Source organism: Hyalella azteca, unplaced genomic scaffold, assembly GCF_000764305.2.
Source record: "Hyalella azteca isolate HAZT.00-mixed unplaced genomic scaffold, Hazt_2.0.2 contig11203, whole genome shotgun sequence".
Classification (NCBI taxonomy): domain Eukaryota; kingdom Metazoa; phylum Arthropoda; class Malacostraca; order Amphipoda; family Hyalellidae; genus Hyalella; species Hyalella azteca.
Window position 1 is genome coordinate 47,639 of NW_025941209.1, and position 27,053 is coordinate 74,691.

At 38.0% G+C, this 27,053-nt stretch overlaps 1 protein-coding gene across 1 annotated transcript; it reads right to left on the reverse strand.

The window, feature by feature from the left end:
• Positions 1–877: 877 nt before the first annotated feature.
• LOC108667845 (zinc finger CCCH domain-containing protein 14) lies at positions 878–15,085 on the reverse strand. The gene is made up of 17 exons (XM_018154937.2): positions 15,005–15,085; positions 14,429–14,471; positions 13,787–13,978; positions 12,426–13,247; positions 11,850–11,983; positions 11,307–11,564; positions 10,823–10,927; positions 10,230–10,301; positions 9,569–9,754; positions 8,590–8,731; positions 7,795–7,888; positions 7,243–7,402; positions 6,951–7,098; positions 5,992–6,082; positions 5,640–5,773; positions 5,226–5,344; positions 878–3,295 (listed from the first exon to the last, which is right to left on the reverse strand). The coding sequence occupies exons 1-17, from the start codon at positions 15,041–15,043 to the stop codon at positions 3,014–3,016; spliced, it is 3,021 nt and encodes a 1,006-aa protein (XP_018010426.1). The 5' UTR covers positions 15,044–15,085; the 3' UTR covers positions 878–3,013.
• Between the last annotated feature and the right edge of the window lie 11,968 nt (positions 15,086–27,053).

Consider the following 27,053-nt stretch of genomic DNA (forward strand, 5'->3'; position numbering starts at 1 on the left):
CATAATACCGGGAGCTGTGGTGGTGTAGTGGTGAGAGACTGTCTCTCGCACCCAGCGCCCGGGTTCGAGTCCCACTGAGGACAAGTTCTACCGGGAAGCTCAGCTCATGGTCAATTCAGCCATTCATCCAACTCTGGTTGATGAATGAGTACCTGGCTTGTTCAGGGTGTTGTGTAATGCAATCAAATGGTACTGGCGGGTCAGCGAGCCAGTGATGGCCGTAGAACTACCAGTGGTACCAAGTGCCCAGATAAACTGACCTATCACCCCCCTCCCTAGTCGCCACTACCAGGATGGGCAATTACAACAACAGCATAATACCGGGGAGTGCTTTGAATAACGTTGCAACTGCATCAGTATTGAAGAAAACATTTTTATGTATACATCACAGGTTTTCTAGTAGAGCGCCGGTATATCCATAAAGTAATTGAAAACATATTGAATATGCCTAGATCATCTTTGTGTCTACAGTGCTTTTTAACCTCGGGTGCGTCTTCTTTAAACAGGAAACTTATAGGTAGACTTTTTCAGTTACGCGTCGACGTAACTTGACAAATTCTATGAATTGTTTCCTGCTGAAATCGATAGAATTGAAGACTTAAATATTCTTCAAATATAGATTTCTACACCCGGAAATGACAAAATTCATATTGTTATATTTCTAATCGTGTTTCCCGTAAGAGAAGCGTTTAGGATGTGACGACGCTGAGGAGACCAGACGTGACGGCAGCACGGGAGCGACATTGACGACGCGAGTTGCATGTTGACGAGGGGCGCCGCCGTGAGCGCTGCTGCTCTGTGATAGATGATAAGCAGCTTCCGAGATAATTATTGGTTTACACAGGTTATTTGAAGAGGGGAACAAATAGGTCCCAACTGAGGTGATTAGGATTAAATTTATAATTAAAAACATCGCGCTTACAGCTCGTAGATGCTAAAATGAGGTTCACGCAGTCTAAACTTCTAACACCACTTCGGCAAACTTAGTCTCTGCAAATTCTGACTATTAATTGACCACGTCTGAAATTTGAACAATGATCTTGACAGAAAAGCTTTAAACAAAATTATACCTCCGAAAATAATGGTAGGAAAACTGGTTTATATTAGGAAATGTTTCACTATTTCCAACACTCACACTTCGGGTTGCGTAATTTAACCTCCCGCCCTCACATAATCTTATTAGCCGAACAACTTTTACAAGAATTTTAGAAGATATTAAATATTAACTTGGTCAAAATAAGGACACGTCATGTGTATCGTCTTGATGATCTCGGTACAAAACAAGTTCTGAATGAAATTAAAATAAGATATTTATATTCATAGATTTGAAACAAATTCTATTTCTTCAAATGATCTATTTTCGATATGAATAATAAAATTTTAACAAAATTCTTTAATCAAATGCGTATAGTGAGCTAACTTCAACCTATTATACTTGAATGATCCAAGATTCGATATCAATCATGTACATCAATCATGTACTTCAAGCATCTCTGCAGGCAGGACTGTCTGAGCTACTTACATTCTCATGAAGATAACTAAGAAACATAGCAAGTAGCAGTAGCATGGTAGTTTGCTAGCGCTTCAGCTAACAAGCAATTTCGCATCGGAGGTCAAAAATAAACATCGCCAGCAAGGCGGAACGTCTCAATTATTTAAAATATCTTGAATTAATTGTCACCGACGTGAGGCAGGACTCAAGGGGCCTGGCCGTTGAGGCTGGCAGGAAAGCAGCAGCGTTAGCATCTCAGAGACGAAGTGACAAGGAGGGACAGTTGAACAGCAATAGAAACTAAAAAACATTCGTACAAGGTCGCTTACACGAAACGTCGGCCGCCCGCACGAGAGAGACAGGCAAGCAATCCTGCCTACAGGAAAACCAAGACCCGAGCCCAGTGGTGGGGCGCTCGGGAAAAACGCCCAATAAGACCGCGAGATTCCATAAGAGTTCTGACGAGCGCAGTAACACGTTGAAAAAGCATACAAGTTATCACTTCAATAAGCTTTAAACTCTGGTATGTATTCGTGTAGAATACCTTCTCTCTTGAAATAAAATAAAAACGTTAATGAAAATTTAAATTAGACATACTAAGACAATTTGGCTAAAACTCAGTCAGAACGAAGACATAAACCAATGCAAGAAATCATCAGTTGAATTTTTCTTAACACATTTTTCTAACTTTAGTAGAGAAAGGCTCAATTCGTCGACTAGATGAGCAACCGTGCAATAAAAAATGGGTCTGGATAATTACTCACAAACAAATTTCACGTACTAAATTAATTTAAAAACTCCCAAGGTGAACCCAGATTGAGTAAAACATCATCTGATCAAACTGGAGTCAACATATGGACAAATGAATTAGCTGTAGGCTAAAATCTTTTGATTATTCAGAATTTAATCAATGTTGCTGAAACGGGCATTCTACTGTGAAGATTGCCTAGAATAGAAAAACTTGGACTTGTAATGCAATAGTTACTACTATTGAAAGGAAGATCCTATTAATATGTACAGTCACTATATACAAATATCTCAAAATCCTATTGAAGGCCGGTAATCTAACAATCTGTAAGAAATTACCGACAAGAATTTCACTGAAGATTTAAGCCATCTAAACCAAATGCGTACAATGGAGACGACCAAATTTTTTCGGAGCTCTGCATTAAAGCAACATTTAGTACTCGAAATACATTCACGTCATTTTAGGATTATCAACACAACGCACGCAGGAAAAATGATACAAATTTAAATTAAGGTCCTTCATATCAATTATTTATCTGACACGCTTATGAAGATTTAAACTCGAACAAAACTACCGTAAATTGCAGGACTTTCACACCAAAGTGTCAAAACTCTTCCTTTATCATGACACTATTTCATCGGAATACTTTGACGAGTGGGATCATTCAAAATTCAGCAAAGAAGTTGAAATTTCGGTTGATATCTTTCAAGATTTCTCTCATCTAAGAAATATAAGATTTATACAAGATAAAACCTGCTGTAGCGGTCATCACGTTAATCAGCAGTTATCGGCGTCACTATTTTACTTTGCTTCACTTCATTCAAGTTAGCACAACCATTGGCCGCCGCCAGTGCCTTGCCATTGCTGGATTTAACTGAAGTGTCTGGTAGAGCGAGGCTGTGGTTCTTGCCGACGCTCAAGTCTGAGGCTTTGTTGCCGGGCTTGCCGGCGCTGGTGAGCTTTGGCGCCACCCACTTGAGCTTGGCGCCTGTAGGCACGTCTGGGTGGGCGAACTGGCAGCCAGGCGTCAGGCACGAGCTGCCGAACTTGCAGGGCTGCAAACAATTCATCGAATGATATCATAAAATAATTTTTACTGTGAGGTTTTAGTGATCATCCTTAAGAGTTCATATAGGAAAAAATAATGCAATATGACCACAATTGAATTTTTTCAACATGTTCACTCGAGGTCAAATGATAGCACAAGTCGATAAGTAACTAAGGAACGAATACCAATGAAAAAATTCAAGAATGTTTGCCAGGTTCCCATTGAAAACGTTTCAGAGAAAAGCTGCTTCATTACCTACGAATGCACGCATAACAAATAAGTACAACTTAATTTAGGTAGAGAGATAGAAGCTAAAATTTTCAAAACACTTCTGGACTCTTGGACGTGGCACTGATCAGCTTGAAAGCACTCAGCTAAATGACTGTGAATGTTTCCAGTACATAACTCATGTCATCATAAATTATGTCTTAAGTTATGCAATCATAAGTTATACCCTCGGCCCAATTGATTTGAAAGTTGCGAGACGTTATTCCGACAGGCGCCGATGAAAAATGTCTGAGCAACAGAGAGGATCACATATGAACAAGAAGAGTACGTATCCTTATAAAAAGAATGCACACATTTTAAATCATCGACCAATATCACAGGAAGGTTAAGATTCGAGAAATATTTTATCAAATAACTATTTGAAATTATTTTCAGAATCGGGTCCAAGGTAGGGTGCAGAGCAATACTTCTTCGTACTATCAACCTCAGTATCGACTAAAGACTCCTTCTGGGATAGAAATTCCTTATTTCTAGTGAACACAAAGTTTACGAAATAGCCCTCACTCAAAGAAAAATTATTGCATGAAAAATCAGATTTAGAACGGATGAAGTATTGAAGCTATACGAAAACTGCACTGCATTGATGGTTAAATCCCATCCAATTTGAAACGAGATGAACGAAGGTGAAGGATTCGCGTGTAGTGTTTTCTCCAAACGGGTTTTCACAAAACCATATGTTCACTTAAATTGAAGAAGTTTAAGTCAAAGCGATATTCTGAAGTTATTCCCGATGTTGATAGTGAGAAACATATTTATTGCTAATTACCATACTCACGCCTTCATTCTGTAATACTGTCTAAAGAATAATACAAGTTCATTTCTGAAATATTTTTCAAATGTAAACCTGCTTGTATTATTTGGTCATTGACTTTCAAATTGATTCTTCCCATAAGTAAAAGTAACTCTATTTGTGCGCATGCGCTCTTCTCTGGCATATGCATATATACATTGGCGCGCATCAGTGTACGCAGGCCCGACGTCCTGCTACTTCATGAGATGCGCAGAGCACAAAGCCGCCTCAAAACTTACTTCTGAAGCCACGTAATCCAGCTGTGCGCATTCACGCCAAAAATGCCACCTAACGATGTCTGAAATTTATCAACTAGTACCTCAGATGCTTTGCATATACAGATCTTGGAGTCCCTATATTTAAAAGCAATTGTTGGAATAACGCCTAAAGTTCTCACCCATTTCGTCTGCTTCGTCTGCTTGATCGTCTCCTTGATATGTCTTTAATTGTATTTTTTTAATATTTAATCGTAAATTCAGTAGTATAAATTATTCTATTACTCTCGAATATTAAACTGGCATCGTCGGGTGGCATTAATTTTCAAGTGATTGGTACTAGAGCCGGTCTCTGGAACGTATTTATTGAAAATTAATTGAATTTTCTCAGCCTTTTTTCCATTAAACTCCATTGTTAAATTAAGAGAAATAATTGTAATAAAGAGCGAGCTTCGGGTTGCGCTACGCCTTCAATGCACAAAAGTTCACACGAAAATTTGAAACCAAAATTGAAAAGATAATTCAAACTTTACTCATATTAACCTTTTAAGTTCAGCATGCCTCCTCTTGGACACTTTACTAGTCACAGTATCGTTCTGATTTGGTCATAATCTCTCGGGAAAAAATAGAAAGAAGATTCTGACCTTGGGATGCTGGAAAGGACAGGCAGGGTTGGCGCATTTAAGGCCGAAGTGACATCTCTTGAGGGTGACAGCGGACGACGGTCTGCCCACTGCAGTGTTGAGGCTCAGCTTACTCTTGGCTGCAAGCAAATATATAAGTGTAATGACGACCCACACTTCGCAACGCGGACGTACATAAAAATGTTGATAATATACTCATGGTAGTGGAACTGAATGCTAAAATAACTACTTTCATAATCAAGAGCCTACGAGTGTATTAACAATATACTTTGATAGAATTAATAAATCAATACAATTATTGAGAATAGTGTAACCACTGAGGGAATAATAAGTTGTCATTTTGTGAATAATATGTCATTAATAATAATGTCATAACATGTTATTAATAATAATAATAAGGCATACAACCAGCACCTGGTATCTGAACGCCCAGGGAGCGCGGGCTGGCATGAGTGAAGGGGCAGTCGGGGCGGCTGCAGAGCGCATCAAACTTGCAGTTGGGGTGAATGTACAAGCACTTGTCGCCAAACTGACAGTTCGGGAACATTCTGAAACAGGCACATGATAGTGATCACACATATGAGTGGTTGGGTTATTAACATGCTTGTATTCTCTAGCGGACAGTTAGATAACTTGACTGTTGGTTGGAGGGCGGAGTGTGGCTCACTCAACTTTTGGCTTGACTCACTTGCAGGGCGTGACTCACTAAACTGTTGGCTTGACTCACTTGCAGGGCGTGACTCACCCAACTGTTGGCTTGACTCACTTGCAGGGCACGGTGGGGTGCTGGTACTGACACTTGTCCCCCAGGCGGCAGGCCGGCCAGTACATGCAGCGCGTTGAGTACTTCGCTTCGCCTGCAGAACAAAAATAAAATAATTTGTTCCTAAAATTGTTTAGTAAAGATAGCCTTAAAATGACAATGAGCAGCAGTGATTTTCGTAAATATTGCTTACTTGTGGCATAGCAAACATGGTACTAACACCTCCAATAGCACCTCTTCCCTCGGGTTAAGACGATAATCTGTCATGCCATACCAGGAGATCATCATTTCATTAAGTTGACAGTAAATCGTAAGGAGGCATGAAATCCTCACAATTTTACTATACCTCAAATCATAATACCTCTGCCATAACGTTTCCGAGAATTTAGCATCATTAATAAAGCTGGCACTGATGCTTTTGATCAAATATGTAGTCAATACCTACAAATAGGTATAGTCAATACCTAAACTTATTAGAGTAGAAAATATTCTTCAAGCTGAACGAATAAAAAAGCTATGAAAAAGGGAAAGATTCAAGTCTGCAGTATTAAACCCGTGTTAACACGTTGACTCCTAAGTGACACATATGCGAATTGTATTTCTCCAGGACGTAGTGGTACATAATTCAAGGTGGCCAGATGGAGTCCCAAACAGAAAAGGCATAAATGGCCTATAACTCAATATATACTGGTATATTTGTAGGTTCCTGGGTAAATATTCCATTTCTACTTTTTTGGCAGTTTTTAAAATTTAATCAGGAAGTACTCCTATCATAAATTTTAGCCTGCCAACGCAATTTAAAAGAAACTAAATTGCAGAATTTGTACGGGAAAAAAAGACCGTCTGGCAGCCGTTTCAATACAGTACAAAATGAAATAATAGTACAAGATGAAGCAATCGGAGTGAACGTGTTAAGGAGGTACAACTAACATGTATGAGCAAGAGAGGTGATGATGACTCACTGTGCAGGTTCTGCTGCTTGACGATCTCGTCCAGGGGCAGCATGCGGGGGTCGACGACGTGCGTGGCAGCCGCCGTCAGGTCCACGGACGGCGCACGACCGATGCTCTCCACCTCCTCCTCCCACTCTTCTACCTCTTCTATGTATTCCTGAAATGAATAAGACCAAACCAAACCATTAACTGATATTACCTGGAGACGTTTTCTTATAAACGAATACTGAGAAAAAAGGAGAAACGAAAACGGTATTATGAATATATGCAGAATGATTTAAGACCGTAGATACGTAATTACTTCAACTTCCTCCATGTTGGTATCAGCGATCTGGTTAGTGACGAGAAGCGACGGACGAGGCAGGATCCGAGTCCTGACGTCGTCCTCGTCGTCGATGACGTCGGCCACGAGGTAGCGCCCCCCGCGGGACGAGGACACGCGACCAGGGCTGTCCAGGCGCCTGGTGCCACAAAGTGCGGGGCTTTAAATCTATACTTAAGATACGAGCACACATTTGGCATTGCTGAATTGCGGTATTTCACTTCATCCCATTCAAGTTTCCTCATTGAGAAATCAATTTTAAACGTTGAGAAACCAATTGACCAAGAAACCATTGAGAAACCAATTCTAAATTAAAGTAGCGCTTCTTATTCCGACTTTTCCTAAGTGGTCGTTATTTTCGAGTTGATATAATTACATATAACTCTCCACATTATTCTTAAAGCAACATAGTCGCAAGGAAATGTTTCGAAAATTCAGACGCATCTTGATTGCTGATATATGAAGCAAACATTAATTGATATCTAGTGAAGACATAAAAAAGGCTCCTTAAAGATGAATAAGTTCACTCACCGTTTGATGGAGCTGGAGGGGTGAGTGCCGCGGGACAGCCGCGCTAGAGCCGAAGGCTTCCTCACGTCATCGTCGCTCGTGGAGTCTGCCACTCCTGAGGGCGGCAAGACAATGGCACAATAAGTCCATAAGTGTGCAGGCAGCAGTCCACAAGAAATTCACAGCACAAGCCAGTTTCAAGTGTGAGGTGACGAAGACAGGAGCCAAGTCCATTTAACTTTCTTACTATAATATTAGTTCACTAAACAAGAATTAAAAAAAATAAATAAATTTCACTTATATTCAGTATATTTATTTTTATAGATAATGTTTCAAAAACCAGCTCCACTGTAAGCTTCAAAAGATCAAGAATGCAAGTGCATTCAAATGAACGACCAAATATACACAGAAGAACAGTTTACACAGTTCATTGATTTGCAAGCGATCAAAAATAAATTCAAATGCAGGGATCTTAGATTATTTGATCTGCAAAGGTGAGATATGCTAGAAGATCTTACTAAAATCCAAATCCCATTTTTAAAAACTGATAAGGTAATAAACTACTCCAACCAATACAATAATCTGTAGCTATAAACACTTTCATGCAGACGTGAAAGTATTGCCACATGATTATAATTGCAGATCGAATGCTTTTCTAGTAAAATATCACGCACTACTGATCTTAAAAAGATCAAAATTTTCATCCCCAATTTCAGTCAGCACTGTCCAAATAATTGCAAGACACTCGATATAAAGTTATTATCCCTAAGACGGCTGGGCTATATTAAAGTAATTAAAGTGAAGCAATGAACTGACCATCAGCGAGAGCAGAGCGCGGCGGGTTTGCTACGGTGATGGAGAGCTTCTGTATTTTGGCCTCCTTGAGAGGAGCTGAGCCCGTGGTGCTGGTGAGACGGCCTTCCTCGCGCTCCCGGTAACTGCGGCTGAACACCTCCAGCTGATGGACGGACGGGTTAGGTAGTGGTACTACAGCACAGTTATGATCATGAGGACACTTTCTATCATGATCACATTAAAATGAGAATAATGAGCATTATATTCAGAATAATTAATAATAGATGTATAATAAGAATGGTGAACATTTCTTTCAGAACATGAATAGTGAACATTAGATTACATGAATCAATAACGAAAAACTGATGACGAATGTATGAAGTGAAAAAAATAACAATATGAGAAAGCCATAACTAGGTTATAAAGTTTATAATGAGCTTTGCCTTGATCGATTTACCAACACCAAAAAAATTCAAGTTTAGCCCTCTGGGGAACTTGGTCTGCTAGAGGCGACACCGAAGCCACTAGTAAGTCACAAATTATTTCTGGAAAAATTTGGTGGGTCTCGAAAACCAAAAGAAAAAATCATCAATGCAAAGCTCAGGATTGGGAGTTAAAAGTGATGAAGAAACTACACCATTCATACATAGTCAATATTCGGTCAGAATGATGAGTTAGAACCGAAAATGAAATACAAAGCATGGAATGTCGAGTACTTCAACTTTAGATATGATTGAAACACATTGGCATGACGTGGGTAGTTCAAAACTATAACGGTAAATACTGACAACTTAGAATTTACTTTATTGTACCTACCATTATATAATATCGAATAATAGAATATAACATAATATTAAATAATATAGTAAAATACCTATATTATTAAATAATATAGTATAATAAAATAAAATGTAATATTGGCTCTACTGTAATTCTCTTCATCCAAATGTTAACAAGCCGGCAAACTGATACGAACAAATTACAATGCCAGGGCTCGTACCATTGGTTTCTTGGCTGGTCTGCTTGAGGACTTGTGCTGAGGTGGTTCATCGAGCTGAGAGCTGGTGCGCTTAGCAGACGTCACGGAGCGGTGAGCGTCAGCCACGGCGCGCAGGATGAGCGACGTGTTGGGGGCGCGTGTACTGCTGCCTCGGGACGAGCCTGCGCGACGATCTCTCCCTGTCACCTGACAACCAAATATATTGTATTAAAAACTATATTTAACTCTATATTAAAAACTATTTAACCTCTTCATTATATTAAACTGTTCACTATATTAAAAATTTTTCACCACAGAAAAAAGTGTTCACTGTATTGAAAACTGTTCACTATATTAAAAATTGTTCACTGTACTAGAAACTTTTCACTATATTAAATACTTTTCACTTTATCATAAATTGTTCATTACCTTAAAAATTGTTCCCTGTATTAAATATCCATGTTATTGCAGAGCTCATCCTGAGATATTCATTCATAAAAACAAATAGGCTACATTAATCAATTATTCATGCTCATATCCTCCTCTTTCCTACTGGTGTTTTATATCGCTATATAAACAGCAAGCTAATGACAATGAAGGAAACTGGCAATGAAGGAAACTATCTATGAATGAAGAAAACAATCAATTGATTAAATGCTTAGAAAAAAACATAAAAAACAACCTCGACTTTGCTTTGAAGAGCCGAAGATGAGACTGATGAATCTTCCGTCTCCGAGTCCGTCTCATTCGTACTCTAAAAAAGACAGAATTTGCATGAAGAATCAAATGAGATAAATATATATATTATTTGCTCAGTAGACACTGAAGACATTGCTCTTCATGATATGAAGAAGCTCAAAACAATGGAGCGGAAAAAATAAGAAGGAATAATGACCAATATTATCACTCCCCCAACGAGCTCGGTAAATGTTATTCAACATTTTCTGACATTGTGTTGCCAGATTGTTTCAACCATAACATGTTCATACGGCATAAACTCTACTCAATTTGAGGCCTATAAGTGGCTAGTCTGAACATGGCGATGCCTGGAAAACATTAAATGTTGTTGAATAGTCATTATTATGGCAACCATGCCATAGAGCCTTAATATGGGCTTATTTGCCTAATTATATGACCAGCCTCTGTTTCTTACTCCACTCAGAACAAAACAAAATTTTTCATTGTCTTGCCACAGAAACCTGTATACCATTGATCCGACTGTTGTACGTCTGATAAAGTAATGAAAAGGAAGCAATTGCCCTGAAATGTGCTCACCTTCTCCTTGCGCTGGCGACGCACAGCTGATGACACTGCTGGCTTTGAAGGCAGGTCAGTAGAGCGGCTTGACTTCTCCACAACTGACATCGGGCGTACACGTGCCTGAGAATTGCTTCAAATTTTACATGATGTTTCACTGAGGGTTGGTTTATACATTTGTGCTCTCATATATATTCCCCATACAATACAAAAGAATTTACTTTCTGTGTGCCTGATCTTCATCATAAAATTTTTTAGCCAGGTTTTGATTTAAATGGCCGCCTGGTAGATCTGAACACTGAACAGATATAACTATTGGTGAGGAAAAAAAATTCTAGGAGGTTAGTAGGTGTAGCTCGATGTAGTATATAAGATAAATAATGATATTAAGTTATCACAATTATTATTTATTTGATACCTAATTTTTTGTGGGTGGGTGTGGTCTCTGAGCTAGTGAAGCAAAACACATTCTACGATCTACCACGATACAACAATTTCTTGCCTCCAGTTTCTTGCCGGGAGTGGGTGCAGCTACCGCCTTGGATGACGAGTTGCGTTTGTCAGACGAGGAGTGGCGGGGCGGGAAGCTTGACTCCTCCAGGAGATTAACAACGCGCCGCTTGGAAGACTTGGAGGACAGCTCGTCGGCCGAGTGGCGACCCTCGTGGTCATCTGAGGCTGATACTTGGTCGGGCTCAGGGCTGCTGCACGAGTTCTGAGCGCTACGCGGCGGTCCAAGGCGGTCCAGTACTGATACAGGCTGTCAGCAAAATTTTTGTATTTAGACATAATTGATTCAGAAAGATAAGACAATAACCTCTTGTTAAACCTAGCAATAATTATTTCCTTTCAAGTAACCTATTTTGGTATACCAACTCTTATTAATAGGTTAAAAGTAACTGTGGTTAAAAACTCATTATACACATTTAATTTTGCGCACTTCAAAAACATCCACCTAAAATTGGTATAGCTACTCAGCATTACCCCAGGCAAAAATGAAAGAAAACCCGAAATAATGATTTCATAAATACAGCCATACACTCACTTTCTGCTTGTGTTGTGATGAAGGATGGCGAGAACTTTTATGCGCTTTCTTAGCTTCGCGCGACCGTGCGTGTTCAGCTTCCTGATCTTGCTGATGTTCTTCATCGTCCTGTAGTTCTTGTTCGAGCTCAGTCTCTGTTGACATCACATGAAAAAGCAAGGTTAAACATGTTTAGAATCATTAATGTAACATTGTTAACTCGATTAACGTGAGGCTTAGGAGTATAAGTAATGACCACAACCATTGAAAAGCAATTGATTTTCGTTTTAAACGGTATTTCTCTGGGAACTTGACAATGAGTCACGTTATAGAACCAGGAACAGTTTGGAAGGAATCCGTCAATATTGTACAAAAACAAGCTATTTAGAAATGAGAGATCGGCACATGAGATTGATAAGGTTGTACAATTATTATAAATAATGAGGAGATATAGTAAGTACTGATCATTGCATGTAATTTGAACATCACAAAAAACACAGTGGGGCAGCACAAATTTTTATTATTGCATTTAAGAATTCAAATATATAGAAGTCTTGCAGAAATAAATTGAGTAATGCATATCGAAATAAAACATACCTTGGGTCTTAAGATCAACAATATCGTCTGTAAGTTCTTCATTGTCATGAGCCACACTCTCAGGAGACTGGTCTACCTCTGCTTCTTGTGTGTCATCCCCTACTTCTTCTTCACTACTTCCTCTGTTCCCAGCAGCTTCAGCAACAGTAGCAGATTTGTCTTCGTCATCTGAAGAGATAACTATTTTTGCTGCTTTATGCGAGTGCTTTGCAGCTTTTTTCTCTGATCCACTCTCGACTTTTTCCTTTACATGAGTCTTGGCAGCAGGTGGCCTGGTGTCAGTTTCAGCACCTAACTCTAGGTCCTTGCTTGGCTTGTGGTGCTCATTACGTATAGTTTTTGTAATTGTGAGAGTCTTGTTCTTACCCACAGCCTCCACAACAGAGCGTTTAGGTCCTGGAGACCCTGATTCAGCTTCGCTCCCTTGGCTTGAACTTCTCTTCCGCTTCACAGCAGGCTCATGGCTAGGTTTAACTTCTATACATTTCCTAGTTTCAATAATGGAGGTGACCTTCTCAGGTTCACTAATGGGAACTGAAGTTTTGTTCTCCTTAATGGCCAATTCTTGAGCTTCTAAATTTTTCCTTTTTGCTTCTTTTGCTGCTCTTTTAAGTTTCTTCTCTAGATCTTTTTTTTCCTTTTTCTTTTTCTTCCTTTCCTTCTTTTCAAGTTTTCTCTCTTCAGTTTTCTTCCTATCTTCACGCTCTTTTGTTGTAATTGTGTTCAGATTATCTGAGGATTTGAGTTTAACTCCAATTTTCTTAGAATCTTGAGTAGCAGAACTTACACTTTGATCTTCTTTAGGTTTTGCCGACACTTTTTCTGCACAAATAGCATTTTCAAATGTCAAATCAATTAGTAATCAATGTGCGTTCTTATTAGCAGTTAAAAAAAAATTTAAAAATGTACTCACATATAAAGAATTATAAAACCTAACAGCCAAACAGGCATCAGAAAATTTCACTCATGAAAATTATGACTTTTTCAAGACAATGGAGCAAGTAATTCTGTTGGAATTAAAATGTGAGATGGTCTCAAATGTTAGTTTTAGTCAATTGGAGTCCTTTTATTCATACCCATACTTTAAAGAAATGAACACTTCGTCTCCAAACACACATGAAAGTTACTCTTCTTAACTGAGACAGGCCACATACAATACTGTTGTATAGTTATAATTCAGAAAATCGATTACCACAAGATAAATCAAGATAGGAAGATGATTTACACTGACAAGCAAGTGACCAAGAAGACAAATGGAAATGAACAAACAATATTTAAACTGGATAAGGGCAAGAGAAATAAATTAATTAGGGCTACTGCAGAATACAGTATAAATGCTGCAGCAATAAGAGGGCACCCACCCCCAACAGCAGATGTAGCAGCAGCAGATGATGTGATAGCCCCAGCAGATTCAAGTCTCTCCAGTACACTTGCAAGCCATGACGTGAAATGTTCAGTATTGTGGCCGAGGAAGAGACTCAAGTCATTGTCCATCTGCTCCTTTGACTTCTTGTTGACAACAAGCACCATGATGTAGTCTGGTAGTTCGTCATCTGAAGTGCATTGTACATAATAATTAGTTTTGTGGCACAATAAGATAATTAGAGATTGGGTAAGTTAAATAAAAGCCTCCCCATTTCAAGTTTAATTATTAAAGCACCTAACAACTAACCAGTTTACTCACCAGCAAAAGCTGTAGTAATACCTACATTACAAACACCTAAATCAAAGCAAGTTCTTTAATGTTTATCATGTATATTTATACTGTATAACTTTATATGCAATAGGCATATATTATAGGCTGACTGTCACTGCTTGAATGACAATAAATATGAATTATATTTTGCTACAAGCTCTCAATATTGCTGTGTTCTATAGAATTTTCTTATAAAAATAAACTTCCTAAAATAGATATTTAGCAAAAAAATAGTCCCACAAGACACAAGAAAGTCCCATCAACAAATAACAACTGAGATGACAATATATTGCAGAATATGACTCACCAACATAAGTGCCAAGCTCCACCAATTTGGCCTTGATGGCACTCTGCAAAAAGGAAGGGGATTGTAAAATATTTTACCACTACTTGGAAATAAGCCTGCTACTAGAATGAAACCTAAAACAAAGGCTAATATAGAATAATGATTCCCTTTATACTAATTATCTAGTGAACTGGAAACTTCAAGAGATTTTATCATGATTTTTCATGGTCCTTAAGGGGCCTTCATCTCCTGACACACCTGACATGGAATGACTTATCTATCGTAAACAGGAAGATAGTTTAGCATTGACTACTCCAAAAGTTCAACCAGTGCACTGAATATTGAAATACTAGTTAGTTAGCAAATACTGTGTGGATCTTTGCATGTTAAAAATAACTTTCTAGTGCATTTTTAGCTTTTGATGTATAAATATCAAACAATATAATCTTCCATGTAAAATTAATTTTTGGCTATAAACCCTCATAGCTCCTAAAATTTAATTTTGTCATATAAATATTTACCCATCTAAATATCAATTGTTTGGACCAAGACTGATAGCTCATTTTATAATCTGGATTACTTGCATTTTATACTCACCCGTATTTTCAAGCTGACATGTGAATTAATATCATCCATTATGAACAATTTAATTATTGTGAACTTCAAGAACCAATTTCTGGAAAAAAATGTAAAAAATTGTTTAAAAATATTTGCCAAGTCAATACATTGAAGAATGTCAATGTCAAGACAACAAGCCAGTCTCTGATAGAAAAGCTTACCGTCAACCAGGGCTACTCGGGACAGATTTGAACGATTAGTTTTAAATAACAGTTAATAACTTCTTACGATGAAACATTTCATAAACAAGTTTAGTCTCATTTTATAGCTGATTGGCAGGGCTATCGAATGGCGTTGTCAAAAAAATTCCATATGCTATTCGTAAGGTGCCAGACGCATTTATTGATATGATATTGCCATATACATTAATTACCGTATTATTGATGTGACATTATCATATTATTGATGTGATATTACCGTATCCATGAACATGCCATTGAGCATTTACAACAACCTTGTCCATTGCAAGCTTCATATCAGCAGCCTTATAACATTTTTTTCGTATCTGTAAGCTTACAGGAAGGCTCGTAATTTCACATCATTTTAATTGGGACTTCCCGTGATCATTAACTTCACGTGGTCATTAACTTCACGTGATCATTAACTTCGCGCGGTCACTAACTTCGCGTGATCATTAACTTTGCGTGATCATTAACTTTGTGTGATCATTAACTTCGCGTGATCATTAACGTCGCGTGATCATTAACGTCGCGTGATCATTAACTTCGCGTGATCATTAACTTCCCGTGATCATTAACTTAGCGTGATCATTACCTTCACGTGATCATTAACTTCACATGATCATTAACTTCACGTGATCATTAACTTCCCGTGATCATTAACTTCACGTGGTCATTAACTTCCCGTGATCATTAACTTCATGTGGTATTTAACTTCGCGTGATCATTAACTTCGCGTGATCATTAACTTCCTGAAAGGAATGTTTTAGTGACAACCAGACTATCTTTTGGAGAAATAAATCATAGTTTAGGTCAATTAATTTTCATTCTATAATGCCTGGTGCACAATTCTATATATGACATTCTATGCACAATTTTAAGATGACTGATGATGCACTAATTTTTCCATAAGTGAAATTTTTTTCGCTGAGCAAGGAAAATGTGATCAATATTCTTTGTTTTTAATCAATTTTTTTCGTAATTGAAGCCTTTGCCAACTGAGGTTCTACCCTTAATGCATTTTTGGGGGTGTCCCGAATAGCCCCGGGGGGGTGTCCCGAGTAGCCCTGCCGTGCGGAAATGGCTGCCATTTCTTTTTGGAATTAGATAGGCAAATTCTGTCAATTACGTTTTCAAGCCGACACCTAGGTGCAACTTTTATGTAAGTAAAATTTTTTAATACGGCGAATATTTTTTTTGGTACATACCTTAGCAGTTGTAACTTTACAAAACATAGTTTTTCACCATTTTTTTCAGGAATTTTTCAAAGCAAGTAAATGTAGTATTTTTCGACTTCCTTTATACTAGATAGATAGGAAAAATAGTTACGTTTACGCCACTATTTTCAGTTTTGCGATATTCCAATTAGTTTTGCTACTACAACAGTTTTACGCCGTGTCATAGGCCTGTCCCGAGTAGCCCTGGTTGACAGTATTTCATATACAGAATTGAACCAGAACTTTCTAATAATATCTTGTACTAATCTACTCTAATATCTTGTACTTCTAATAATATCTTGTTTCTAATAATATCTTGTACCAATAAAAGATTGATACAAAATGCCCTTACTAGCAAATAAGTTTATATATGTTCCTATATACTATGGCCCCTGCCCTGGCTCATTAGTAAAAACTAAGAAAAATACACATTTATGCCTTATATATATATATCTTTGTAAATCCCCTTTGAAAATTTGCATTTTTACTAGAAATTTTTGGATGCTCTGACAGATATTTCAAATTTGATCATTATATTGTAATTAAACTATACTAAGTATTAATATGGAATATCAGCTTGAATTTTACAAAATTTGGGGAAAAAACACTTGTTCATTGGGTAAATTTACATAATTCTAGGGTAAAATTGTGTTTTTACCCTATTTTTTACTGAAAAAAATTATGGAAGGTTGATAAGAATGGGTGAAATTGTCCATACTGTCAAACAGAGTAATAAGGGACAGGCAGGAAAATATGGGATAGTCCTCCAACATTCCCTAGAAATGTTGTAGCAACTAAAGTAATTGAAATATCCCTGAAATAAAAATGAAAATAAAATGAAATAAAATCCCTGAAAAAAGTGTGAAAAGTGAGATTTTGGAAAAGTACCTCTGCCAAGGTCTGTAGCAAAAGTAGCAAAAAAATATTTGCTTAATTAAAACATTTTAGTTGCATAAAAGTTGCACACATGTGTTCGCTTAAATAATTGACTGATGGTATTTGTGTAGCTCATTTAAAAAAATGGTGGCCGTTTCCGCAGGATGGGACAATGATCAAATATAGATATTAAAATCACTAGATTGCTTAAATCGCAAGTTTATCAAAAATTTAAAAGCAAAGAAAACTGCCAAAATATTCACCATTTCTTAAGAATGAAAACATTTTCATTCTTAAGAAATGGTGAATATTTTGGCTTTTTTTGCTTTTATATTTTTGATGGGACAATAAGGGACATGCCTATGGGGTAATAAGGGACACCCTTAAAACAAAAAATTTTGATTACATTCACCTTGCTCAGTGAAAAAAGTCACTAACAAAAAATTAATGCATAGTCGTCATCACAAAATTGTAGAACGAATGTCACAACTAGAATTGTGCACCGGGCAACATAGAATGAAATATTATTAACCTAAACTATGCTTTTTTTTCTCCAAAAAATGTGATGGTTGTCACTAAAATATTCCATTATATTGCGAGTATGTTTTTTAATAATCTTATTTTTTGTTATAGTGAAATCACTTGACTCAATTAAAATGGAGCATAATTACAAGCCATCCTGTAAGCTTCCGGATACAGAATAAATGCTATACAGCTGCTGATATGAAGCTTGCAGGGGTCAAGGTCATTGTCAATGCTCAATGGCATGTCCAATAGTCCATATATGGTAAATGGTAATATCACCTCAATAATATGGTAATATATGGATAAAGTAACATCATATAAATAAAGGAAAAACAAGTAAAAATCACAGAAAATTTAATTGATTCTTCATGTAAATCATCTACAAAGGAAGAGGAGGACTTCAAAGTACCTAATGCTAGTAAAGGATGAGTAGGTACACTCTGCATGCTTCAAACATTTTAAAATAAGATTTTATTTAAGTGTCCCTCATTGCCCGGTTCCCAGAGGTAATTCGGGACACTTTTATTCTGCATCTGGCACCTTACAAACAGCATCTGGAACTGTTCAGAGATTTCATAGTTCATACATACAATAGCCCTTACAAAGACCTTTAAAATGAGCCCAAAATTGTTTATGAAATGTTTCATGGTAAAAAGTTATCAACAAAAACACTCAAAATTGTCCCTTATTGCCCCATTTGATGGTAATTATAGGGATGCTTTGAAGTTTCTCAATGCCAAATGCCAACAGCATTAAAATCTATGCAGATACATAAATTTTTGGTATTTTATAGGCATTTAATGACTTAAAAACAGACCTCAACATAGTGGCAATCAAGAACACATTTATTTTTTAGGGTAAACATCCAATTTCTGAACGCAAATTAAGCCTATGCATTGCAGATTAAATTTATGAATGCAAATGTTAAACAATCACAATACAATTCATTAAACTCAGTTAACAAAAAATCTTAGTTATTACGCACCAGACACATCTGACTTATACGTTAGTAGATCCACGGCAGACGACAGTGCATGACTGGAAGCACATGCATTGACAACCATACGCAGCGCCAGTTCAAAACATACTGCTGGCAACACATATGTATATCAACAACAGGCATCGAGCTATGATTTGCCGTTCGGACTTTCAGTTCAGATTTAGCTTACATTCTCTTGTTCAGAAAAGAAATAACTCGCGCGTTTGTCATAGCAGGAGACGTTGAAGAGGAGCATATTGCTCCTCTTTCTTAATCTTAGATTATTAGGTTCTTACTTTTCATTCCTGGCACTTTGGTGTATTGCTTACTTTAGGTTATGCTTCCTAATATGGTTTCCTCTTTCCATTGAATTTAGGGCTTTTGTGACTGTTATTATTAATGAATGTTTCCTTCCCTTGTAGTTGTTTCAGGTGTTGTTCTCCATCAATAATTCACTAGTTGAAGCATGCAACTTTATGCAATGTCTGAAAAGTTCAATTGCTTCTGACTTATTATCATGTTTGAAGTGTAGCATGCACTATTAAGAACCTTGGTTAAGTTTAATAAGCACACCACTTATCACGCTTAGTGATACTTGTCTGCACCTAATTGCTTGCCTCACCTGCACTCATTGCCTGAAGATCATTTAACCTTGAAAGTTATTGTCAACCCATTCCTGCTTGCTGAGCAATGTAGCTGCTCCCTAAGGGTGAGTTGCTAGGACTTGATCAACTCAAGAATAATAATATACTTTTCCTTTTCAATCTCATGCACTTGAGTTACTGCAATAAAGCTTGCTTATTACTTTGTTACCTGTTTAATGTTGCCTTGTTCCTGTTTTGAATTGCTTTATTCACTTACCTGATTGCTTTAACATTGAATTTGAATCATTACAACTATTAGATCTCATATCAAGTGTTTGCCTTGCCATACTGTGCTTGCTTTTCTTGTCTTGCTATGTTGCTTGGACACTTGTGTTGTTGCTGATGTATGCGTTATTGCTTGTTTGAATCCTAAACAAAAATACTCCTGATTTGAGGTACACATCCCATTTAACTGCCCTTAAAGACCATAGACTCTAGTCCCGCTATTTTGTTAACTTGATAGGAGCAGTCGGTGTGGGGCCCAGCTGGCATGACAAGCTGATGATACAACTGCCCAGACTTGCCCAGTCCTGACCTTCCTGTCCTGAGTCTTCTCATCTTCCAAACTGCAGCTCCGTGAAGATCACCTTGCTGAAGCTCATTGTTTAAATGTCAACCTAGGCTTTGTCATAATTACTTAACTAACCAAGCTATCCGCATATTTGTCCTGTTCATGAGCAAGTCTTTAGCCATTTCATTTGGATACACTGGTTTTAAACCAATATTTGCAAGTTACTAGGAATATCTGCCCCGATGTTGACTCTTTTAGGTACAATGGGGCTTAGACTTTCAGACCACCAGTGACTTAGTTAACCAGTTGTGCGCCCAACAAGTGATGTGATTGTAGTGATTTAATTATAATCAGATAGTGTTAGTAGATGACTCATTCATGTGTGCCCATTATTAGCACCCATCACCTTCAATTCCGGTATTGCGGGCTAGGATTAGACATTGATATTGGTGCTTGTTTATATATTTTGCTAGTCAGTGATCATATTCAACCAAGGCTCCATTTTAATATGTTTTTTAGCCAGAGACTTTCTTGCCGTTAGTTAGCAAACCTTATTGATAGATTAGTCTTGTGACCAAGTTGAATAAGAGCCTTAATCATTATTAGTTAGCCAATGTAACCCTTGTGTCTTATGCTATTGCTAATGTCTAGGTTTCTTTAACTCACTTGGAGGCATAGTGAGTGTCCTGACAGTCCTTGCCTCTCTTGAGGTTCCTGGTTCCTGCTACTCAGTACGTTTCACCTGTGGTCAGTAACCTTCTGTGGTACCCTTCTACCAGACCATTGAGTACCTGGGGTGTTGTTGTGAGGGGAAGTGCTTGGGTGTGCCTGTGGTGTCTATGAGAGTGATGTAACTACACCGCATTAGTGCTATACAACAGGGTGATCCATGGACCAGGTAAAGAGTGCTCTTACTGTGCTAGTCTACAGTTGAGGAATCACACCATTTCTTATTGTGCTCTCCTTTCCAGGACCTTTATTTATCTTCGTGCCAACCAAGACTTCTAGGCTGTTGCTTATCTTACTGTAATTTTGATTCCCTTGTGTCACAGGTTAGGAGGTTCTGTTTAAAGTTATTGTTTACCGTAAAGTTGGACCATATTGTAAAATTCGGTTCTTGGACAGAATACTGCAGTCACCCCTGAGGGATTTTCCTCTGGAGGGTGGTTGCCTAGCTTATCCTGTGAAGGATATTTGGTGCCCTAGACATTATCCGGTACCAATGGCTCTTGACTTTGTTCTTAGCTTAAGTATAGTGTTGTTTGGGAATGACCTGCGTTTCATTGTCCCAAATTTGTTCTTAGGGTTGGAGGTAGGCTTAGCTAGGTATTGTATCTTAGGGTGATTAAGCTAATCTTCACATAGCTTTTGTGAACCCCTGTTGACCGGACCACAACGTTCATGTGCTTGCCTATCCGGATTTCCCTTCCGGATTTTGCTTTCAATTTAATTTCTGAATAAGAGCAAACACTGTGTTGAGGGGTTTTTCCCAAATGATACCGTCAACCGGGGCAACTCGGGACTGGCGGGGCAACTCGGGACACACCTCTGACACGTCGTAAAACAGTCATAGTAGCGAAACTAATTGGAATATTGCTAAACTAAATATAGTGGCCTAAACAACAACATTTTTCCTATCTATGTAGTATAAAGGAAGTCGAAAAATAAGTCTGTAGCAAAAAAAATATTTGCTGTATTAAAAAATTTTACTTACATAAAAGTTGCACCCAGGTGTCGGCTTGAAAACGTAATTGACAGATTTTGCCTATCTCATTACAAAAAAAAAATGGCAGCCATTTCCGCACGGCGGGGCTACTCTGGACACCCCCCCGGGGCTATTCGGGACACCCCGGAAAGCACATTTACAGTAGAACCTCAGCAAAGGCTCCAGTTAAGAAAAAAATTGATTAAAAACAAAGAATATTGATTAAATTTACCTCGCTGAGCGAAAAAAAAAGTTCACTTATCATCTCACAAATTACAGCTTACAGATACAAATTAAGCTTACAGATACAGAAAAAATGCTATGATGCTGCTGATATGAAGCTTGCAGTGGACAAGGTTGTTGTAAATGCTCAATGGCATGTTCATGGATACCATAATATCACATCAATGATACAGTAATATCCCATCAATAATAGGGTACTGTCAACTGGGTGATTTGGCCCTGTTCATAATGATGGCCAAAGTGGGGTAATAAACGGTCATAAACAGTGGCCAAAGTCACTCAGGTGTTTATGACCTGGTTTACAACCCTGGCGTTTATGACCCCGGCGTTTACGACCCCGCGTTTACGACCCCAGCATGAATCAAAAACACAAGGGAAGTCACCCCAGTTGATGGTAATTAATGTTTATGGTAATATCATATCAATGAAGGAAAAACTAGTAAAAGTCACAGAAAATGTCATTTATTCTACCTCTACATTGTCTACAATGAAAGAGGAGGTCTTCAGAGTACTGTTAGTAATGGATGAGTACACTCTGCATGCTTCAAATATTTTAAAATTAAGTTTTATTCCCGTGGAACGGGGCTACTCGGGACACTCTTTTTTTGCTTCTGGCACCTTACGAATAGCATATGGAATTTTTTTGAAGGTGCCATTCGATAGCCCTCGCAAAGAGCTATAAAATGAGCCTAAACTTGTTTATGAAATGTTTCATCTTAAGAAGTTATTAACAAAAAACGCTCAAAACCGTCTCGAGTAGCCCCGGTTGACGGTATATTGATCTGACACTTTATGAACAAATTTTTAAGATAAACTTACATGACAAATTTTCATGGCACATTTTCCAAGCATTATTTTATGAAATTAAAAACGATCTTTACCAAATTACAAACGAAACTACAGAAGTGTGTGGGCCATCCCATAAGCGTGGCATAGCGTAGCCATCTTGACGCCACTTTGGCACGATTTTTTTCTCCATTTGTTAGCAATTGATATGAAATTTAATGCAGACACGTAAATATTCATTGAGCAGTATCGATGTTTTTTTTTATTTTCACGTCCTCTTGTCTTCAATTAAAACCGCAAAAAGTGGAACCTAACCTAACCAAACGTAACCAAAACTGTTTAAATTGGGAGTAGAGGAAATATGAAAAAATATCCATGCCACAAAGCAATTGGTAATGAAAACTGTGTATTTAATTTCATAAATATTGATTATGATTAGAATGAATGGGCCATGTTGAAACGGGATGGCAATAGTGCATGCTAACGCTGTACGCACAAGCAATTTTTCCAATGCTGTCATTTTTAATACCTATATTCAGGAAAATTTTGACAAGTAATAACACGTTTGAATAAGCAAACTGATATGACGGTTGTGAGATAACTGATATGACGGCAGCATAATCATGCCTAGAAGGCATGATTATGCTGCCGGAGGTTAGTGCTTATGCTGCAATTAATTTTGTACTTTTGTCCGCAGCACGGGAAAATAACATTCTAATCCGCGATTGTTATGTAATGGCTTATTGCTGGTCTAAATGCGTACCACGCACAGTGACGCACTGGCATACATTTTGCAGTAATTTGATATAGACCAGGTCAAGAATTTGTAGTCATTTAGTGTCTCATTTAATAATGAACTTTTAATAAGGAGCTATTCCATTTGTCATTCAAATTCACATACTAACAGATTAACATGACTACAGAAGTGGTATTTCAAATGGTGAAAAGTGAACGAGTGAAGTGATGAAAAGTGAATGAGTCCAAATAGAGGTTTTCCCAAATCCTAGATTGCCACCATGGACCTCAATGCATATTTTTATTTAGAAAAAATTCTAATTTATTTTTGGTTGAACTAGAACAGTTGTTCCCAATTGGAAAAAATATAACTCAGTAGATACTCATGGCAGTGATGGACAGAGAGCGCATTTTCATAAATCAGTTTTCATTGCAATTAGTACAGTGCATTAGAGCTAGAGATGTTGTATCTTTGATACAGGTATGCCCGCTTCTTAAAATCGACAAAAACGTGAAGTCACGGACAGACAGACGGACACTGGACAGACAGAGACAGACAGACAGACAGATGGACATGGCGAGCACAATAGTGAACTTTTTCTATAAAGAGAAAATGCGCTAAAAATGGGAGAGATAGGATACCACTGTGCAGAGAGTGGATGAATATTGCAAGACCTTTGGCGATGCTTCAGTAGCAAAATTTACGCCTTCAGAAGATCTTGCCTACACATTTAGATTTAAATTCTTGCATTTAATATATTTGTCAGTCTTTGACTAACTACTTAGAAAAAAAGTAAGGTTTTCTGGTACGTTGGATGGATCAGAATGCAGTAAAGCTTGTCCGGAAATTGGTTGCGATGAGTTCCTGCCAAAAAAATGCAAACAAAATCATAGTTGCGGTCACATTAGAGCGGTCAGACTGCATCATCACATGTTCAGTTGACATTTGCTGTACAATCAGACTGTTTTTAGGGTAAAATTAGTTACTTGGGGTAACACATGCATGAAACCTTGTAAGTAGTTTTTCAGTACTCAGCGTTGAAGAGGGCCGCAGAACATTAGCTGTATTGTATCATAATGTATTTTCTTACTTCTAGGTCATGCCTCCTAATATCATCTGGTTTTCTCCCTTAGAAGAAGTGGTTTAAATTTTGTTTTGTTATCAATAATGTGTGTGTTTCTTCTGTGTTTGTTTCAGACATATATCTTTGTTATTGGCTTTACCAATACACGTGTCCAGTATTGCCAGTGAAAAAGAGCCTACCTTTAACATGCACCAGCATGGTCATGCTTGAACTTGTGCCTATCTGCACCTGATTGTCTAGGTGCACCTTCTGGAGTCTCTTGCGGTCAGTGACATCTCGGTATTCCGGCTACTAGATCAGTGAGTACAAAGAGGTGTGTGCCTGGGGGTGTGTGCCTGTGTATGACTGCAAAGTTGGCCAGAAGTGATCTAACAAACTTGTCTTCTGGTTTGCTCCAGGAGTGATCCTGGGACCTGGTAAAGTATCCTGCAGGTGTACTGCTCTATTCTCCGGAAATCAAGCCGATACTCACTGTTTTGTTCAACAAGATTTTTTCCTTTGCTCGTGTCTAGCAAACCCATGTTGTGCTGCATACCTGGCTATGATTATCAATCTGTGTGTGGTAGGAGGGGTTTTTCAAATTTTCCAGTGCTGTAACAGCTTCACAATGTTATAATAGTAATCTCGAATTCATGTACCATAAATTCGTTACAAGGGTTTCTCCCCTAGGGTGGCTTAGGTTATATTTTGGAAAATGCACTTTGCTGCCTGCGGATGATCCTCTACTGTCATTGTTTAGGTTCTTAGTCTTAAGTATATGGGTGTTTGTATTCACCAGTTTTTTCATTGTTCCAAATTCAGTCTAATCATCTTGAGTGGGATAGTCTCATGGGGTAAGGGGGCTCATATCCACATAGGTTTTGTGGAACCCCAGTTGATCAAACCGCTACAGCGTAAATGGCTTTTCATTAAAAATTACCCGGCAACGCATCTTGAAAATGGTCGGCGACGCTTTGGGCTTAAAAACCCATAGTGACAAACCAGAAATTTTTTAGAATCAGTTCAATTTTAATTTCTTCATTTGCTCAAGATTTAAAGCAATTTCTTATGTATGATAAGTCTGGTATCCATACTTTACTGGTCTACTTGTAGGACTCAAAAATGAACTTGAGGGAGAGTCTAAAAAACTCTCTGCTTTGCCACTATGCTTTACTTGTCTACTTATAGGACTCAAAAATGAACTTGAGGGAGAGTCTAAAAAAGTCACTGCTTTGCCACTATGTAAAAACCCATATATTGGCGATGCTGCTTCCACCTTCTGCACCCTGGATAGCAGTGTGGAATTCTAGAGGGATATTAAATTAACCAGTACACATAGCATATTGGAAAGTAGGACCTAAAAGCTTGGAAAGGCCAGGAACTTTTCACTTTCAGTCCATCATATCATATACATAACCAATCACTTTCCAGCTGCGATTGGTTGATGGGATTGTGATTTTAGCCCCTTCCAGCTTTCCAGCTGTGATTGGTTAATGGAATTGTAATGTTATCTGCTTTCTAGCTGTGATTGGTTGATAGGGAGGCCTTCCAGCAGTGATTGGTTAATGGAATTGTAATGTTATCTGCTTTCTAGCTGTGATTGGTTGATGGGGATGCTTTCAAGCTGTGATTGGTTGATGGAGATGCTTTCAAGCTGTGATTAGTTGTGCCCATAAGCCCCTCCCCTAAATATGGTATATGTCTACAGTACTGGTTAACTAAATACTCAACTTAAACTTGATCATTACAAACAAAAAGCCTGGATAATTTTCAAAAAATCCATTAAATAAAAGAAAAATAGAAAATATCTATCGAACAATTTTACAACAAATCTGAGGTACTGTACAATTGAAACAGTTTGTCCAATTTTGATCCTCTTTATCATTTATAGTCAGTCACCTGGCACTTGGCAGAGCACTGTATCTAAGGAAAGCATTCCACCTGGGGTGGAAAGCTTTTTTATAAGTGAACTTCCATTTCTAGAATTCCACCCTGCTGGATAGGATAGAGCAGTGGTTCCCAAAGTGCCCCCCTGGGGGCGGTGGAATGATCTGTAGGGGGCTGGGCCCTGGGGGCCTCTGAAAAGATCAGTGTTCAACCTTTCACTTTCAAAATTGGAGCATACTAAATATCAAGAAAGAGGCATTTGTTTTTATATGTGTCTGTCAGCAGGGAAACGGCAAATGCTAGAGATTCACTGGGGCAGTATGGAATTCTGTATAGGTAATATATTATCATGTTAACATAATAAAATGTATCGAAAACTTACCACCTTACACCTTCCACCAAAGTGACAATTGATACTCATTACACTGAGCTCGTCAGATCAGAAACTGCGGACACCCGGACAGCCGCGCTTCCTTTATCTCGCTTGCATGTGGTTCAAAAACCGATAAAAAGTCGGCGACTCTTCCCAAATGCAAACACTAGTCGTGTATGCGTATTGAGAATTTTTTTTTAATGAATATGTTCCAAAATAAAATAAAAATTACGTCATCTTTCGCAGAAAGTTCTCACGATTTCATCGATACCCACAAAGTTCTCGAATCCACACGAAATGATGG

Bases quoted from the DNA above. Each gene is read 5' to 3' on its own strand.
- LOC108667845 (XM_018154937.2), bottom strand. From the start codon at position 15,043: ATGGATGATATTAATTCACATGTCAGCTTGAAAATACGG. The intron at 10,928-11,306 runs GCAAGAAATTGT...AGCAATTCTCAG, and splicing joins CTCCCGGCAAGAAACTGGAG to GCACGTGTACGCCCGATGTC. The intron at 7,889-8,589 runs GTCAGTTCATTG...TGCCGCCCTCAG, and splicing joins GCGCTCTGCTCTCGCTGATG to GAGTGGCAGACTCCACGAGC.